General features: G+C 42.0%; 1 protein-coding gene across 4 annotated transcripts in view; it reads right to left on the bottom strand.

The window, feature by feature from the left end:
- Window positions 1-17182, bottom strand: part of RANBP10 (RAN binding protein 10) — a 59326-nt gene that overhangs the window by 33333 nt on the left and 8811 nt on the right. For all 4 annotated transcript variants that reach the window (XM_051801900.1, XM_051801899.1, XM_051801902.1 and 1 more), the window contains one exon: window positions 8708-8760. In XM_051801900.1, the coding sequence (XP_051657860.1) occupies window positions 8708-8760 (53 nt within the window). The remainder of the gene's footprint in view (window positions 1-8707; window positions 8761-17182) is intronic.

Here is a 17182-nt window from a genome sequence, read left to right as displayed (position 1 = left end):
CTAAAAATATGTGAAAGCTTAAGTTCAAAGGAAATCCTTTTGTTTTATTACAGGAAGCCCAAATTTCTTATGAATTTCTTTAGTGCGACCTTCGTTTTGACTTAAATTAAAAAAAAAAATAAAATCAAAAGCTACTTTGAAAATAGCAGATGGTGCAGCACAGTAAGGGCAGATTCAAGAATGAAACAACCAGTTTCAACCAGTCTAAGGATACTTTGTCCAGGAGGAGGTTCTTTAATTTTTTAATTTTTTTGTTCAAATGGGGCTGTGTACCCTGTATTACTTAGCCTTGTCTTGTGGATTGAATAGCTATTAGTGGCTGGAGTGCTCCTGGAGTGCATCTTTCAGTTTAGTTTAGAATAAACAAAGGTAGTGCAACTGAAGATATAAATAAAAGTACAGCCAGTGGTGACAACCAGGAGATTCACTTAAATAAACTCCACCTCCACAAATAAGAGTCTCGTAGACAAATCCAAAATGGCCCTGATTTACGAAGGCCAGAAATTTTAAATCTGTTATTAAATATTTTTCTTGGCAGTGCATGCTTAGAATCCAGCACTGTTTTAAGTGCCACAATAACCTTCGCCCATCCAGATGAGCTCTCGAGTGGTGAGGAGTTCCTCTCAAAAGCCATTCTGCACAAATGGATTCACCAACTCCAGGGCTCACCCACCACACTGACCCACTTTGCTCCCATTTCTTCAGCTGCACAGTGCTAAACCTGCCATTTCTAAACCTACCAATAATCTCTTAGGATGTTGAAGTCAGGTACAAATAATGTTTTCAGGTCGAAATGTAGTTAAGTTGGCAGCAAGGCCACACAAGTGAAGTTTTTGGAGCAGCTGTCGGGCTCTGTGAACCCTAGATCTTTGGCATTGCTAACTGCTCCCAAGTTACCTCCATTTAACAACAGGACACCTTCCTGGGTGCTCCAGTGCATCTTGCTCAAAATCCCCCTGCAGGGTTTGCTCAGCCTGGGAGGGCAGAGGTGGCAGAATCACAACCCTCCTCCTGCCACCACTGCAGGTCAGAGGCTCTCTCTGCTGTGATCTTCCATGTTCCTCTGGATTTTGGCATGATTAATGGCATCCCTCTTGATTTACTGAGAATGAACTGGTGGCCTCTACCTCAGACCACCACTGGACTCCCCTACAACACACTTTCTTCACAAGAAGTCCCCGGTTTTTTGTGTTTCAGGTGCCTTCTTCCACTACTGCTAGGACAATTTCTGGCAATGCTCTCACCCCATCGTCCTCTCAGGTGTTAATAACCATGGTATGAACATCACAGCCTCCTTAACAGATCACCAGCAACAAACCAGACACAGCCAGAAGGCATTTGGCCCAAAATTTGCCAAGATATGATTCTCCTCCATCACCTTATCTGAGTTTTCCTCGTGATAACTTTCCACAGCCCAGGCATTGCCACAACCAACACACAACCCTTCTGGTAACAGCAAATAACCCTTCTGAGCTCAGAAGCTTCCCAAACCTCCAGTCCCTTGATCATTTGAACTATAATGTATTGGGCAAAACAAGCATATGCTTTCACTGACATTTGTTTCCAAGGTTTTACTGTGTGACTGAATGAAACAAAACTGGGTGCAAAAAACAATCCAATCAAGTTCAAATATCATCTGACTCAGCACCACAATAAAAGGTACCCAGTCATCATCAGCAGAGACAAATAAAAGTTTAGGGAGACACAGCCAGCCAAGTTACCTTCAGCCCAGTACGCCCTGGAAAGATGATCCTTCATAAAAATGTCTCTGTGACCAGGATAACTGTTAACTGGTGGGAATGCTTGGTCTTTAATCAAGGTTTTCAGCACAAATCTTAGGTGAGAGTAATATCTGTTTCTATAAAAAATAACCTCAGACCACTGTGTCCTGGTTTCAGCTCACCTAAGAGTGTTACACTGGCACCAGGCTTTTCCAGAGGATAAAGTTTCACAAAGGAGCTGTTTCAACCTGCACTGCCTGTGTGATGAACCAGGCAAGTGAACAGATCCAAGTTAATAACAACTCCAGAATCACACAGTGCCCCCCACCCATTATTATTAACCCAATTACATGACCCAGTTCACTTGCAGCCCCACAAACTGGTTTGATAGGATAAATTAGAGGGTACCAGAAGCACAAGCAAGTTTGTGGATAGGAACTGGCACAGCCAGCTGAAGGACTCACTGCATGTGTAACAAACACCTGGAGATGTTCCTATAACTACTTTTGGGGGAATGCACATTTACTTATTTTTTTATTGAAAAAAAAGTCAATTTTTAACCCTATGTTAGCCCTTAACTGGATATACAAAAATTGCCATGCTCTATAATTTTTGCAGGTACTAAAGTGATTAATATATTTCCTTGCCAATGTGAGGATTTGGGTACTACTCAACCTGGGTTATACTCACTGCACAAAAAAAAAAATAAATAAAATTCCTGACAAGTCAAATCTCCTCCTGGCTAGCAGGGGAAAGGTTTAAACATGGAGTGGCAAGCAGAGATGGGTTATACACTTACTTTCCATTAAAGAACTCCAGCAGGACACAATACAGATGGTGTTGCCATTAGCAGTCTAGCAGAAGTAACTTTAACAGATCCAAACTGTCAGAAAAGGCATTAAATGATGATCAAATATACAAGTAAAACAGTAAAAGCAAGTACTCAGACTCCTTCTAAGAAATCACAAGGCATCCTTCAGCCATTCTTGAACAATTTGAGGGGTTTAACTAGAAACCTCAGTGGTCTCCAGTTCTCCATGAAGAGCCACAGCAACACTGAAAACAAAACTGGGGTCGAAGGGGAGGCGAATTGGAGATGTCCATGCTTTTTTTCAGCCTTTAACCTTCCTTATGGATAATAACAGAGGGGAGGAAGAGAATTCAGCTTTTTCCAAGGTTCCCTACACACTCAGCAGGCCATGAGGAGCTTTACCTCAGCCTGACATCTGCTCACTCATACCTGACACACGGAGTGGACACTGCCAGCAGTTTGGACTGCCACTGCTTCCTCGTCTTTTTTTCCCCACCCATCTGGCCTCCTAATGTGTCAACAAGTTGCAATAAGCATAAACTACATTATTAAAACTGCAGCTGAACTAAAAGCAAAACACAGCAAACAGAGTGGAAGAGAAGTTCCATCTGAGTTATCCTGAAGAGGGGCAAGGAAGTGTGAGCACCATTGTCTAAGACTCCTGTGGCACTGTAGGGAAATCCCACGTGCCATTTGGGACAACTGTTTCTAAGGATAGTTCTGAAAGGGCTTTGCAGCAGGACAAACACCATAAGGTACTTTAAGACACTGCTTCATCAACTGCATAAACAAACAAACTTGACAGAAATTACTTCTAAAGATAGAAAATCAAGCTGTGTGTCCAAATTGCTGATGCAGCCAGGAGGATCTGAAAGCAGACTGAATCACTATTTGTTTGCCACATACTGTTCATATATTTAATCCCATACTTTTGATGATTGCTCTAGAAGCCAACTGCCTTCTTTTCCCAGGTAACCATCTAGCTCCTTCCCCTCCTCCCCCTTTTCTGCTTAAGCCTTAGGAATTGTGAAAGCTTGGCAAGGATTTTCCTTTGCCCTTGTTTGCAAGATGGGATAAGAATCACTTTCCTGGACTTGCTCTGAATTTTAATGTTTTCTTTTACTATAAGCAGTAAGATACTGGTACTTGTGATGCATTCAGGGGTTAAATGTTTGGAAAAGCTCTACAGAAGTTGCCACAAATCAAGAAAACATGACTAACACAGACAGGGTGAAGAGTCAGGGATGTTTGATGGGGAGAGAAGACCACAAAGCAGTGATAGAGGTTTTCATGTACACAGCTACAAGGAGGAAAGAAATTAATTATTCTCCACCTCCACGTGATCCAAGAGTAATGGCCTTACACTACATGGGATATTCAGCTTAGTCATGAGGAAAAGTTTCCAATACAAGGACAGTGTTGGAAGAAGTTGCCAGAAAAATAATGAAAGACTGGTTTAGACACACACCTGTCAGGCAGGACTGATGCAGAATTGAATTCACTTCAGATCAGATGATTTGGTGAAGTCTCATCTTCTGTAATTATTACATTTACCACTGGGACTAAGTCCTTTAGCATAGGTCCTTCATTTGTCAGTGGAGTCACAGAAAGTGACAACCCAGAAAACTTCTTTAAATGTATTTGAAATAGAGATTCCCTGGCAATCACAGGAAACAAAAGGAAAAAAAAACCACACCAAACCCAAACCAAAACTGGTTAGAAAGAACATCTGGAGGTATTTAGCCAAACTTCCCATTTGTGGCAGGTTTAACTTCAGAGTTAGACCAGGCTGCCAAGAGCCTTGCCCAACTGAAGTTTGAAAATCTGAGGACAGAGCCTCTGCAGAAACCCATCCCCAACTCTGATGAGGAATAATATCTTCCCATGAGAATTTTATTTGTGCAGGGCCAGAAACTGGACTCAATGATCCTTGTGGGTCCCTTCCAACTTGGGATATTCTATGATTCTATGATACAACATCTGTCCAGCCTTCCTTCTCTGGTTGCTCCCAGAGAGGAGCACACCTGCCTGAAAAACCCTAAGGAAGAAACAAGTAACTTTTTTTCTCCCAAAGGAAGGAACAAGAAGAGAGAGTCCTCAATAGCCTCCCCTACTTGTATGTCCTCTGATAGCATGCAAGATAAGCTGAGAAGAAATAAAGTCCTACCTACAAATGTCAACAGAAACCTATGGACACGAGAAGAATACAAAGGAAAGGAAGGGATCTCCAAACAAAACTGAAATGGAAAACCCAGACCCACGTGGTGGTTTATGGAGGAGGAGGGATGGCTTTCACAGAGGAGGGGCACATGGGGAAGTCTTAATTCCCAGGACTCATTTGCATTTTGTCTACAGAAGAAGGTCACTCACAAGGACTCTTTGCTGAACAGACACTCAGGACAGCTGGACAAACCACTTCTGGTTTTGCTGATCTGGCTTAAGGCACTGCAGTCCCAGCAGCCAAACCCCAGCAGGGAGCAGGTTTCTCTACACCAAATTCTCCTGGTTTATCTGGCTGCACACTAATTCAAGTCTATAAAACATTCTTGAGTTTGAAGGCTTGTTCTTTTAAGAGAGAGTTTGAAGCAGGTAGACAGTGATTAAGCCAAACAGTACCTTTTTGTTTGAAAAGTAAGCTGAAACAACAATCAAGGTTTCTGAAAACCAAAGAGTGGTGAGTGAAAGCTGGCACTCCCTTCAGCAAGTGCAAAGCTGCACAGCAGGGCAAGTCAGTTATTAACCAGAGGGTGTTTAAAGTCTCCCGAAGTCATTGGTCAGATCCTATCGAAGCTGTTTAAGAAACTGAAGCAGGGTATGCCTAAGGGTGTGGTTTCACAACATCTCAGGCTGAATTAAGACTTTGCTGCTACGGTAGGGAATCATCCCTCCTTCCCTTTCTGCCTGGCTGTATGTTCCTGCTGGGTTACCCTCAAAGAACTTGAACAAATTAAATGTTATTTCTCAACAGCATGAAGGACTTGAACCAATGCATAACATCACAGGCAGGGGAGAATCATCTCCAGCGTGCACATCCCATTCCTATTAAAGACAGGACACTTCTCTGTTTCATGAAGGTGAGGTGAAACCTGTACCAAACCACCAACACATTTTCAGCTGGGCTCAGAAACACTTACTGGACTGAGGGCTAAATAAATAAATAAATAAAAATAATAATTATTTAAAAAAAGGACCTTGAGATGTTAGAATGCAGGATGCAAAGGTAAAGGAACCACCTCATCACAATCTCAACACAGAAGAAGAGCAGGCAGGCTCCTGTGTGGCCTGAAAGCTCCCTCTGGTCAAGGAAGGGACAAATGCCAGAGCCCAAGGCTTGCACCAGGGAAGAGGGACTGTGCAGATGGGGTAGGGGGGAGGGAAGGGTCAGGTTTCTCTCCTTTGGTGACACTGAGTTAGATCAGTTCAGCTGCAACATGTAATTCACCCTCAAATGCCAAAATGCTGAGTACCTGAGAAAAAAGTTGTAATCTGGGGAAAGAAATGAGCAGACATTTCAATAAAAGCCACTAGTTTAATGTGGAATGTTTATTAGTAAGTGGTTTTTTTCTTCAAAATCATCAAGATATGTCAGGCTCACAAAAGTCACCATAAAAATTCCACAATCATTTCAGACCTGCTGGTTGAATTTCAGAGCACAGCCCACAGAAACCTTGAGTCAAACATGGACAGGGAACTCTCCAACTAAAAGCAGTCTCTATTCCCAACACAGAGGGGAACAGTTTAAGGGAATGCTCACACTTGAACCTTCAGAGAAAGCTCAGCACTACCCCCACCAGCACCCAGCTGGCCTGAAGCCAAAATAAATTTGGCACAAAGCACAAATGACCTGACTTGGAACTGGATATGGCCAAAGTGTTTGTCCTCAGGGGAGGCAAAAGGAGTTTAAGACAGAACCCAACAGCAAGATTGTTCTTTGAATTAGGACTACCAGGGTGCCACTGAAAGTGGGAACAAGAAAGGGACCAACTTTGGCTCCTGTACCAGCCTTTGGGCTCCCAAGCCACTACCTGTAGTGGTTACATACTGCCCTGGCAGCACACTGAGAGAAAATCAATCTGTTACAGTGACTTAGAAAGGGTCTAAGGAGACAAACCTCGCAGGATTTCAGGTCACAGAAAGTTAAAATTACACTTTGACACGAAGCCAAGTCAAGACTCCAAAGTCTGTCACGTCTTTGTGAGCTCTCACTTACTCTGTTCTGTGAAGGACCTGATAACAGTTAACCCTGGAAATGTGTTTCTCACTTCAGTTACTTGAACAATATACTAAAAAAAATAAAATAAAAAAATTAGACTCATTCTCCAAAAGCCAGGAAGATAATTACTAAGCTGTAATACAGAGCCATGCAGTTAATTTTACACAGCTGATGGGAGATAGACCTAACTATGACTCTTGGCAGCATAATCTGCATGTGATCAAACAAACAACAGGTTCATAGGATCACATTTGTACAATTCATTGCTAAATAAGCACTATCTCAAGTTTCAAGTTCACTTTATGCTTTATTTCACTGAGAGAAAAGAATTCCACGTTTGCCACATGCACTCTAGAAATAATAGTAGTGTACAGGCACTTTGACTCAAACTGGCCACAAAACACTGCCCATGTAACTCCCGGGCTTTAAAGCCATTTATCAGAAGTAGTTTGGTTAATTTTTAAGGAAAAACAAAAGAAGAAATTACATTGGCTGTTCAATTCCAGGACAGCACACCACAGACCCTCAGTACACACCATCTCAGGTTAGTGTTTAACTGAGTTTTACGTGTATGTGTTACAACCCCAGGACAATCCCAGGTCAAGCACAATCCAACCAGCCACCTGCAGGCCAAGTCTACAAGACAACCCCACCCATCCTTCCATTACTCATACCAGAGAGCCATTTCTGGAACAGAACATGGTCCCTTAATGGCCAAACCACCCCTTTTCCAAGCAGCCAAGCACCTCAACCATGGGAAGGGATGATGGGACTCATACTTAGTCCTGTGCATGGCACACAATCCACCTGGATCAGGAGGATCAGGGAGAGAGGAAGTGCAGAGAGAGTAGGACTGAAAAGAGGCTTCTAAATCTGATATTTCCTACCTCTTTGCAACCAACTCTCACTTGAGGAAACTGGCAGTGTCCTGCCTTCCTCCTTCCCTGGTCTAGTTCCAAGTGGACAAAGCCCTGTGACCTCAATTCTCCCTCTGATGTGTACACACTGCAGTTGTCACAACAATTATTAACAAACACAGTTTGCAACAAGATACAAATTCTTTAAAGCATGGGTGCCACTGAAACCATTTTCCCCAAGATAGTTATATCTGCCTTTTGTTAGGACATTCACAAAACATTCTCCTTTGGGGATACCAAGATGCATAACAAGGGTTGGACACAGATTTCAGCTTTAAAACAACTCCACAAGAAGTAACACCCAAGGCCAAAAAAAAAGGCCCCCACCACTGGGAACCAGTTGTCATTCTTTCTGGCATTCCAAGAACATTTATACTTTCTACCAAACACAAACTTTCAGTTTCAAACACAGTGGAAAGAATTCCTGCTACAGTCAATACATATCTAGAAATTAACATTTCTACACAATAAATTGGATATTGTTAAAGAAAGATTACCAATGACTTATTTTTAAAAGAAGCTACTTAACCAACTTAGAGGCTAACCTAAAAACACACATTTCAAACAAAAGAGCAACAGTATTAACTGGAAATACCACTCTATCACATTTTTGTAGTTTTTCAGTGGGAAGAGGGAAAGAAGAGAGACAATACAACGGGCCAATTTTCCTGTCATTTTCAGATTCTTTCCTCTAAATTTGTCAAGTGGAATATACAGACTAAATGCAAAATTATTTTCCTAGTTACCTTCAGATGCAAAGAAGAGCCTGCTTGTCTGAAAGCTTCTCATCTTACTCATTACTCATTAGTTTAGTATTAATTTCTATTATCTGTTAAAATCATCATGGCTGCATTGACAATACCAGTAACTCAGTTTAGGATAATGCTCAATAATTGGAAACTTCCAGACATAAGACAATTATAGTCCTGTCATTTTATTAATAGAAACACACATGCACTACTTCACAGATATAAATTAAAATCTTTATGTCAAATGAACATTTAACACAGGCTGGGAGCCAAAACAAACCTTAACAGTGACTTACCAGGAAGCCTGTTCATGTTGACCCCTTGAGCAGAAAGTCCTATTCCCATGTACCTTGAAAAAAACCAAACAAAATATCAGTCAAGCACCAAATGGCCAAAACACAAGATTTCCTGCAGCAGAATTACAGCAGTAAAATAAACCCAACCCACACACAAATTATTTAAGAATGGTAAAATCATTAAAGATTTTCCATTACTCAAGTCTTTATTGAATCCAAGATACAATGTCAGTGCTTTCTGACTACAGCTACTCTTTAGCTCTTAATTGGTAGGAGAAGGACTGTGAAAGAGTCAGCAACTTAATTTCTGGCTTGGTATTTGTGAGGGGTTTTTACCCATATATCAGGAAAAAAACTATTTATACAGGTGATATATTACATGAGAGTAAACAAATACATAAGGGCAGATATATGAGAACAGATGCCTGTCCAGTCTGTTGAACTGTGTCCAGGAATAGCTGGTAGTGGATGCACAGGAGAGAGCAAACAGTTGTACTTTCCAAGAACACTCTTTCATTGTTCAGCATATATTTTACACAATTTTCTAAGCAAAAGGTGGTCTTTCTGTATTTCACACCATGTCAGATTTTCATCCTAATCTGGCCACTTTCTGAACCTCTGTAAGCTCTTTAAAAAGGCAACTTCCTGCAGCTCCCACCAGTCGATTCCTGCCCAAGCTAGTTTTGCTTGGTACTTGCATTTTTAGAATTAGAAGAGAGAGGAAAAGCATTTCCCTGTCCAATTTCTCCAGGATTTTCAAGTCCTCATTCATACCCCTCTCCCTGAAGGTCTCTTCTCAAGGTTAACTAATCTCAGACTACTCAGCTGCTTTCATGGCAGCTCATCTCTGCCTCTTAATGCTCCTGCTACCCTCCAGTTCTGTAACTTCCTTGAGAAGCAGGGGGTAACCAGAAGCACCAGCATCACTCACAACACCAACTCATGGTGATTATTACAGACAACACTATAACAGTGTTGTGCATTTTGGTTTCTATCCCTCCCCCTCCTCCTTTATTACATTTATATGTTACTGCAGATGAGAACTGAGCTGATTTTTCCACGGAACTGGGACACAACTTGTCCCTGCACTCCAAGAGGCAGCTCAGAGAACATTTTTTTGTGTCAAGTTTGGATTGTTTATTCTGCCCCCATGACAATCACGTCACACCCATCCAGCAGGGCAGTAAGGCCCAGCCAGCCTTCACAAAGTCTCCTCTTCCTCACTGCACACACCCATTTTGTTTCTTCTGTTTCTGTTAATTTGCATGGCTCTGTAATTCTTTTAATATCCCCTGGAAGCACAGCTGCCCTGCTCAGTTTGTTTTCAATACACTTCCATATTTTCAGGTTACTGAGCTTTTAAATGAACAGTCACTGTTGGGCTCTTGTTCACATAAAGGTATAAATCCCAACAAGTTGCAGCCAGTGTCCTGCTGTTCTTCCACTGTATCAGTTTTCTTCCAGTGGCTTCCTCAGCCATTTGCTCCATAAGACATTAATCACATCTGAAAATATTATTTCAGAATTCGACCCCAAAGTTACATTTCTTCAAGTTGTGTGGTTCAAGTCCCTTCCAGAAACTGTTCCCTGCCCTTCACTTCCCCACCTCAGTCACTGTCACCATCACATGGAAATGGTAATAACTGATTTTTTTTCTTGTTTACACAGAAATTTTAATCCTTAGAGACCTACCAGGTTATCAAATCTTAGCCTATGATCTCTCTAATAGCACAAAATAGAATTTTTTTTGGTGAGAAAATACCTTTAAGATCATCTAGTCCAACCATGGACCAAAGACTGCCAGTCCCACCACTAACCCACGTCCCCAAGTGCACAGTTACATGTCTTTTAAATCCCTCCAGGGATGGTGACTCCACCCTTCCCTGAGCAGCCTGTACCAGTGCTTGACAACCCTTTCCATGAAGAAATTACTCCTAATATCCAACCTAAACCTCCCCTGGCACAACTTCTGGCTGTTTCCTCTTGTCCTGTCACTCTGTCACCTGGGAGAGGAGACCATCTTCACAAACATGGCCAACTTTGTCTTTCTTGTACCCTCCACATCTTGGCAGGGCGACCTTCTGGATTCCAAATCCCTGAAACCCAATTTTACAGCGCCTTAAAATAAGTCAATCCCTACTTTTAAAAACGTGCTCTACTTCTGAAGTGCTCCAGCTCCCCAAGGATCCAGACCCTTCCTCCTCAGACCAACAGAGAGAGCAAACAGGCAGCAAACTCCTGGCAGGGTATCGACCACACGTACACCACGAGTCCTGTCTGATCACACCAGCTTGAACCCAGCCTTCCTCCTGGTGGTCAAGGAGGTGAGATCATCCAGGAAAGGCTGGTTTCTGATCTACAGCACAACCCTGATCTCAAGGATGGAAGAGACTTCAGAGTAAGTAGTGTGTGGTCTCATTCCTTTGAATCCTTTGGAAAAAAAAAATATACACACACATCTCCGTAATCAAGACTTTTTAAACATCACACTCCACAGTCAACAGCTCAGCTATTTCATTCTTTAGAACTCTTGAATGAAGAGCAGATAACCCCAATGATTTGTTCCTGTGCTTTAGGGATAAATAAGACTGTTGTTGAATTAATCCTTCAATAGGAGCCAGATGATCATTCAAAAACAAAGACTGGCGTGTGTTTTGTTGACAAATGACACTATTGCTGTATTAACTCTCACTTGAGAAGGATAATCCTTTAAAAGTAAAAGACTGGCATCTGTGAGCCTCTAAACACTCCTACCTTTCCAGAGCCCTTCATAAAAAGCTCTCCTTGTTATCTCTTCTTTTGACAAGACTCCCCACTTGCTTCCCCCATCCCTGATGTTTTGGGAGGGAAAAGCATTCCTTTAACATTTTAGACCTTCAGCCAGATGTCCCTCAACTCATTCCGGTCAACCTTATTGGTTTTTTCAAGCTTAAAAGTTCATTCTTTCCATTTTTTCTCATCAAATAAAATTTCAACTTTTGGATTGTGTATCCCTATCACCTCTCACCCCTCACCCCCATGTCTAATTATGTCAACTGTCAGCTCATTCTGAGTCTCTCCAATAGTTCACACACTTTCCTCTGATCCTACAATACATTGTCTTAAATGGTCTCCACACCCTCTCAAAGCATTTGGTTTTATTAACTATTCTTAAACAAGCTTATTTCAATTTATAAAGTTTGTTTTCTAGCTTTTTTGTTGTTGGGTAGTGGGTTTTTTGAATGAACACTGAAGTGGTAGGGTCTGGGGGCTTTTACAGCACTCCTCAGAGGACACCAAACATGAGTGATTACATTCAGTGCTGTGGAGCAACTTCTAAACACACATTTCTTGTAAACATTTTTTGCACTGCTCGGAGCAGGAGTCAGAAGTTACATCCTTTCTCATGAGCTCCCTGACTCATGAGAGCCTCTCCAAAGCAGTCATTTATGGCATCTAAAAACTGAGCCTCACACAGTCATGTGTCATACATCTATAATAAACTCAATTTTGGGGATATGTTTCCAGCCTTCCAGGCACAATATGGAAGATTGCTCCCTGTTTCTGCAGGGAGTGTTCCAGCTCTTCCTGGCCACATTCTCAGCACACTGGCAGATAAGAGAGAGTTCTTGCTGGCATTCAACTTCCTTATTCCTACAGAGTCTGGAACCTTCTGCTGCCACAGAGTTTTCCTTACTACATGGTGAGTTTTGCCATGTTTTATTTCCAGTTACATGTGGGAGCAGTCAGGATCCCAGTCCACAGCTAGAACTGAATTCAAGTTCTACAATGCTTCAGAGAGCAGTGAAAAGTGCCAGCTCTTCCAACTGTCCAAGCCTCAGGAGAGCTGTGATTCAAAGTACCAACTGCCTGAATATAAAGGCACCATCTAAGCCTGGTGCAACAACACCAGAGTACTGCACTGTGTTGTCCCAGAAGGGTGGCAATGCCAAGGAAACTATTGGAAATTAGAGGAAATAACCTAATAGGCGAACTCAGATAAAACAGTTCACCTCCCACTTCAGCTAATCCTGCTTAACTTCATTATTTTCTATGCAGATTCATCCTCCCTCTTTTGTGTACAGCAGGAAATCCCACACACATAACCAAGGGCAAAACTCATAAATAGTATCTTTCCATTTTGAGACAACACAGCTTTAAAGTAGGGTTGGAAGCTTGTATTTTTATAAAAAGCAAGTACTACAACTCGACAAATTCTAAATTTAAGATTACACTTTAACCTAGATACACAACACCATGGAAGTGTGTCACTAAAAAAAAAAAAGAAAAAAAAAAAGAACATGGCCACAAGCCTTCCTGGTTCACAATTTTTTTCTTTTCAACTCATGTTCCCATTTAAAGCTCAAGATGAACTTTAAAATAAGAACACAATGGCTATAGAACTGTACACAGAATTTGCAGAGAACCTAAAATAAAGACTCTCACTGTGCTGGGTTTCAACTCTACAACCCACAGTTTATATCCACAAATTGTCACAGACTTGGCTGCTGGTTATTGTTTTAGAAGGTGTTACTTTGCTTTTCCCAACCACTATAAATTTATGTATCAGAAGTAATGGATGAAATGGAGCTTTGAGATCTACAAAGCCTCAGACTAAAAATCACTCTCTTGAAAACTGGGAGGAGAAAAAAAAACAACTCATGTTCAACTCCCCCACTCCCAAAAGCACCAGCTGCTTTCTGAACTTCTTGGAGCAGAACAGCTTCTCACTTCCTCAATTCCAAATGCTCCAAACCAGTTTTGTGTATGCAACAATTCAAAACCAGTTAAACAGTATTTGTGGGCATCATCACGAGCTAACGACTGCCTGTTTGTTTTTTTAAATTAATCAGTGATGACATTCAATATCATTCAACATAAATCTCAGTAGTCTGCCTGCTGTATCACCCCTGCTTTTGGAGGTTTCAGGTGTGGACAGACTCCCTAGGGTGTATCCATTCACTGGAGTCCCTTTTTGAGGGATTCAAAGAGCCTCTTAAGAAAAGGATGCACAAAGATGTTAGCACTCACTTTCAAATAGGATAAAAACATCTTTTTTTAGGATTTGGGGCAATGACACATTTGCATCCGTTATCCATCACAGGTAGTGATGGATGCATATAAAGATATACACCTTGACAAAAGCCAGGCAAAAGTGACCTCCTAAAACCACCTTCTCAGCAGTGAACACTGAATACTTGGAACTAGCCCCCACACTTAATATAAGCTTCAAAAATGCTGCATCAGTAGATCAATTCCAAATAGAGCAGCCTGACAAAAATAAACCCAGACACATGCCAGTGATTCAGTCAGAACAGTCTTGTTCCCTCTCACCAGCAGCCTCGGCAGTTACCATAGCACCAAATTCTTCCAGACTTCTCCTGCACCTCAGCCCTGCCCAGGCAACACTGGTTGCTTTTGAAAATCTGACTCAATCAGCCACACTTGCCATGAGCCACAACGTCAGCTCTGCCTCTTTTATCCATGCCCTGGCTCTCCTTGGCCACAGCAGAAGAATGAAGGGCCTTGGTGGCAACCCCTCGTGTCTCCACACACAGCCAGCAGCATTGCCAGGATTTTTCCCTCTAGGTCATCCAGCACTGTGACCATGGTTAAGATCAAGCTCAAAAAGACAAAGCTTTTGGTTCCTTTCCCCAGCTCCCAGGTTCTTCAGCAGTAAACACCAACATGTAGCTGCTCCAGCACAGTGATACCTAAACAGGACAGTATTCATTTCAGGCTCCTAAGACAACTTGTGTGGTGGATTCTGCAGAGCAGATGTTTTCAAGGCTGCATTTTAAATCTGTGTATTTAAAAAAAAAAAATACATATTTTTCGCTTCTGTCAATAAAAGACTTTCCCTGGAAAAGAGATGGGAAGCCAAAATGATGACTGTACTTCTAAATTAAATTTTAACCCTTAAAGGTAGAAAAGATCTCAAATGCACTGACTCAGGAAGAATTATATATTGTCACTGGGCAGAAATTATCTGAAAAATAATGAAAAAGTTATTTCACAGGAGTGACAATATTTGACTGACCTAAATTGAATCAGAGATCTGTTAAAGAGGATGTTCTAAGCATTACAGAGTCACACGAGTAGAGGAGCCACTGATGGCTGAGTTCAGTTTGTCCCAGAAGGGGAATCCACCCATGTGAGAAGCAATTCTTTGAGTCAAAAGACATTTCTCCAGAACAAACATGACACCCAGAGAGCCTGCCAAAAACTCAACGTAAGAAACGTTTTCTTGCCTAGTCTAAAGCTACTCTGTGTGAGCAACCCACAAAAATCCTTGTGAACCCAGCAGAAAAACTTCAGAACAGACCTGCCCTTTGACAGCAAGTACCTCATGTTGAAATTCCAGCATTTGCATCTGTTTGGCTTTTCCAGGGCAGGAATGAAGAACTCATTGGGTAGAACCAAGGGGAACACAGAAACAGAACTCATGTATACCTGTATTATATATTATTCAGTTTTAAGAATTCCAGGAGCAAAGAACATCTCCCTGGAAAGCACCCAGCACTTGGGAGGCACTGCTGAGTGCAAAATAGAGGCAGGGTAGGAAGAAGAAAACAGTAAGTCCATGGTCCTCACTGGACCAGGGCAGTATACTTTCAACAAAAGGAGCATTTCTTTACCCAGAAACCTACAAGAATTTCTCTAATAAACTTACAGAGAGTGCTCATCTCAAATGCTAATCCTGACAATCAGCAGGGCAGATTTATTAAGGTTCTGCCAGGAAAATAACAATAGTGTGGTCCCCTTGTACTTTTGCTTAACCTGTTGAAAGGTACCAAGTCAGAACAGTAAAACAATCCATGCCATTCTTCTTTCAAGTGGCTGTGAGGTTTACCTACATGGTACAGAAAATTCACCCCATCTGAAAGGTAGGGAAGCAAAGGGGAAAAAAAATACAGTGGTTTAACATGGTTGGGTAATGGCCACAAGCCCAGAAATCTTCTTTCCTGAGCCAGCACCATCCTGGCACAGCACAGCTGGAAGGAGAGATTGGAAGGGATGCCCACATGCACCAAGGCCCAGACTGGAAGAGTTAAACTAGAGATGTTAAATGATTTGTTTTGGAGGCCATGACTTCCAGTAAAGCAGTCGTTCCCTGCTCAGTTGTGAACTCACATTAACATTAACGGTGGAAATTCCTGGGATTGGCATTTTATTACATGGCTCAGTCAAGGCAATCCAGCTGAGCCAGGAGTTAAACAAGGGCTGTCCCACTCTTCCAGAGGTTTGTGATTCAAAGGCTTCCTGTATCCTGCAATTTCTTCTAATAACCACACCTATCTGGGAGGAATCCTGCCCTCCCAGCTATCGTGCACCCCACTCTTTCAACACACACAGTTAAGACAAACAAACTAAATTATTAAGTTAGAAGCATTTTGGAGACTTGCACAGTCTCTCATGCAAAGCTCTGAACTATCATTCTCGTCTGAGGTGGGTCCTGACTTCATGCCAGGTTTAAAGAGTGGTGAGAAATGATAACCCCTATCACTTCACCACTGGAAACCACACTGTCCAAGTTCTGGGGGGGGAAGGGGAACGTTCTTATGAGGCAGTGAAAAAACAAGTCACATCTGTTTAAAAAAATTACCCATGGCACATAAAATACTGGATTCCAACTGTCTCTGATTCCTCAGTCTAACAATAAATATTTTGGAACTACTTCATAATGGAGTATAATCTCTGGAGTGGAAAGGGTTCTGGTTTTATTCGTGGATATTGTGCTGTTCCGTGATGGTGCTTCAGAAATAGCACTGATGGGCTCCAGAAAGAGTCCCAATTCCCCAAGCAGAGGTCAGTAAAGACAAACAATGCAAGGCTGAAAAGAAGTAGATAAAAGGCAAGAAAATAAAATTTGTAAGAGCTCATTAAAAACAGCTACAAGCATCCTGAGGCATGAGGAGCTCACTGCACATCAGCCCTTAGGAAGGCAGAGAAGCTGAAGATTGTGAAAGAGGAGGTGAGTGAGCAGGGCAGAACTGGGAGGCAGCAACCTGGTAATATAACACATCTTTTCAGGGTGTTTATGAGTAAACAGTGACAAAACTACAGAGGAAGAATGAAAAGATATTTTTGATAGACCGAGGTATCAAATTCCCAGCTCCCTTCCAATTTTAGGATCGTGTTCAAGTGGTATCTGCCAGCAATAGGAAGGGCCAAATCTGTCCCTTGTTTCAGGAAGGGAAAAGGCTGCTGCTGAAGATTAAAAGTGTGTGTAGGAACACTGACAGACAGAAAATACAGAGCAGAGATGAAGGCTTGACCTGAGCACCATTTAAGAAAGAAAAGGCATAATTCAAGTCCCACCAGGCTAAAATCACACTAGAATCCAGAACAACCCATTTCTCCATCTGCTACCCCAACCATCATCACATCCAACAGGACCCCAAACCCTGCCATACACCGTGGTCAAAACCAACTGTAGCTGAAGCAAAGGTGTCCCACCAACTTAATTTTCCAGCTTCAGTTTTTTCACTCTTG

Source organism: Manacus candei, unplaced genomic scaffold (genome assembly GCF_025592945.1).
Source record: "Manacus candei isolate 608988 ecotype Guabito, Panama unplaced genomic scaffold, ASM2559294v1 h1tg000053l, whole genome shotgun sequence".
NCBI lineage: Eukaryota > Metazoa > Chordata > Aves > Passeriformes > Pipridae > Manacus > Manacus candei.
Note: the sequence above shows the minus strand (reverse complement) of the source record. Positions and strands in the feature narration are given on the sequence as shown.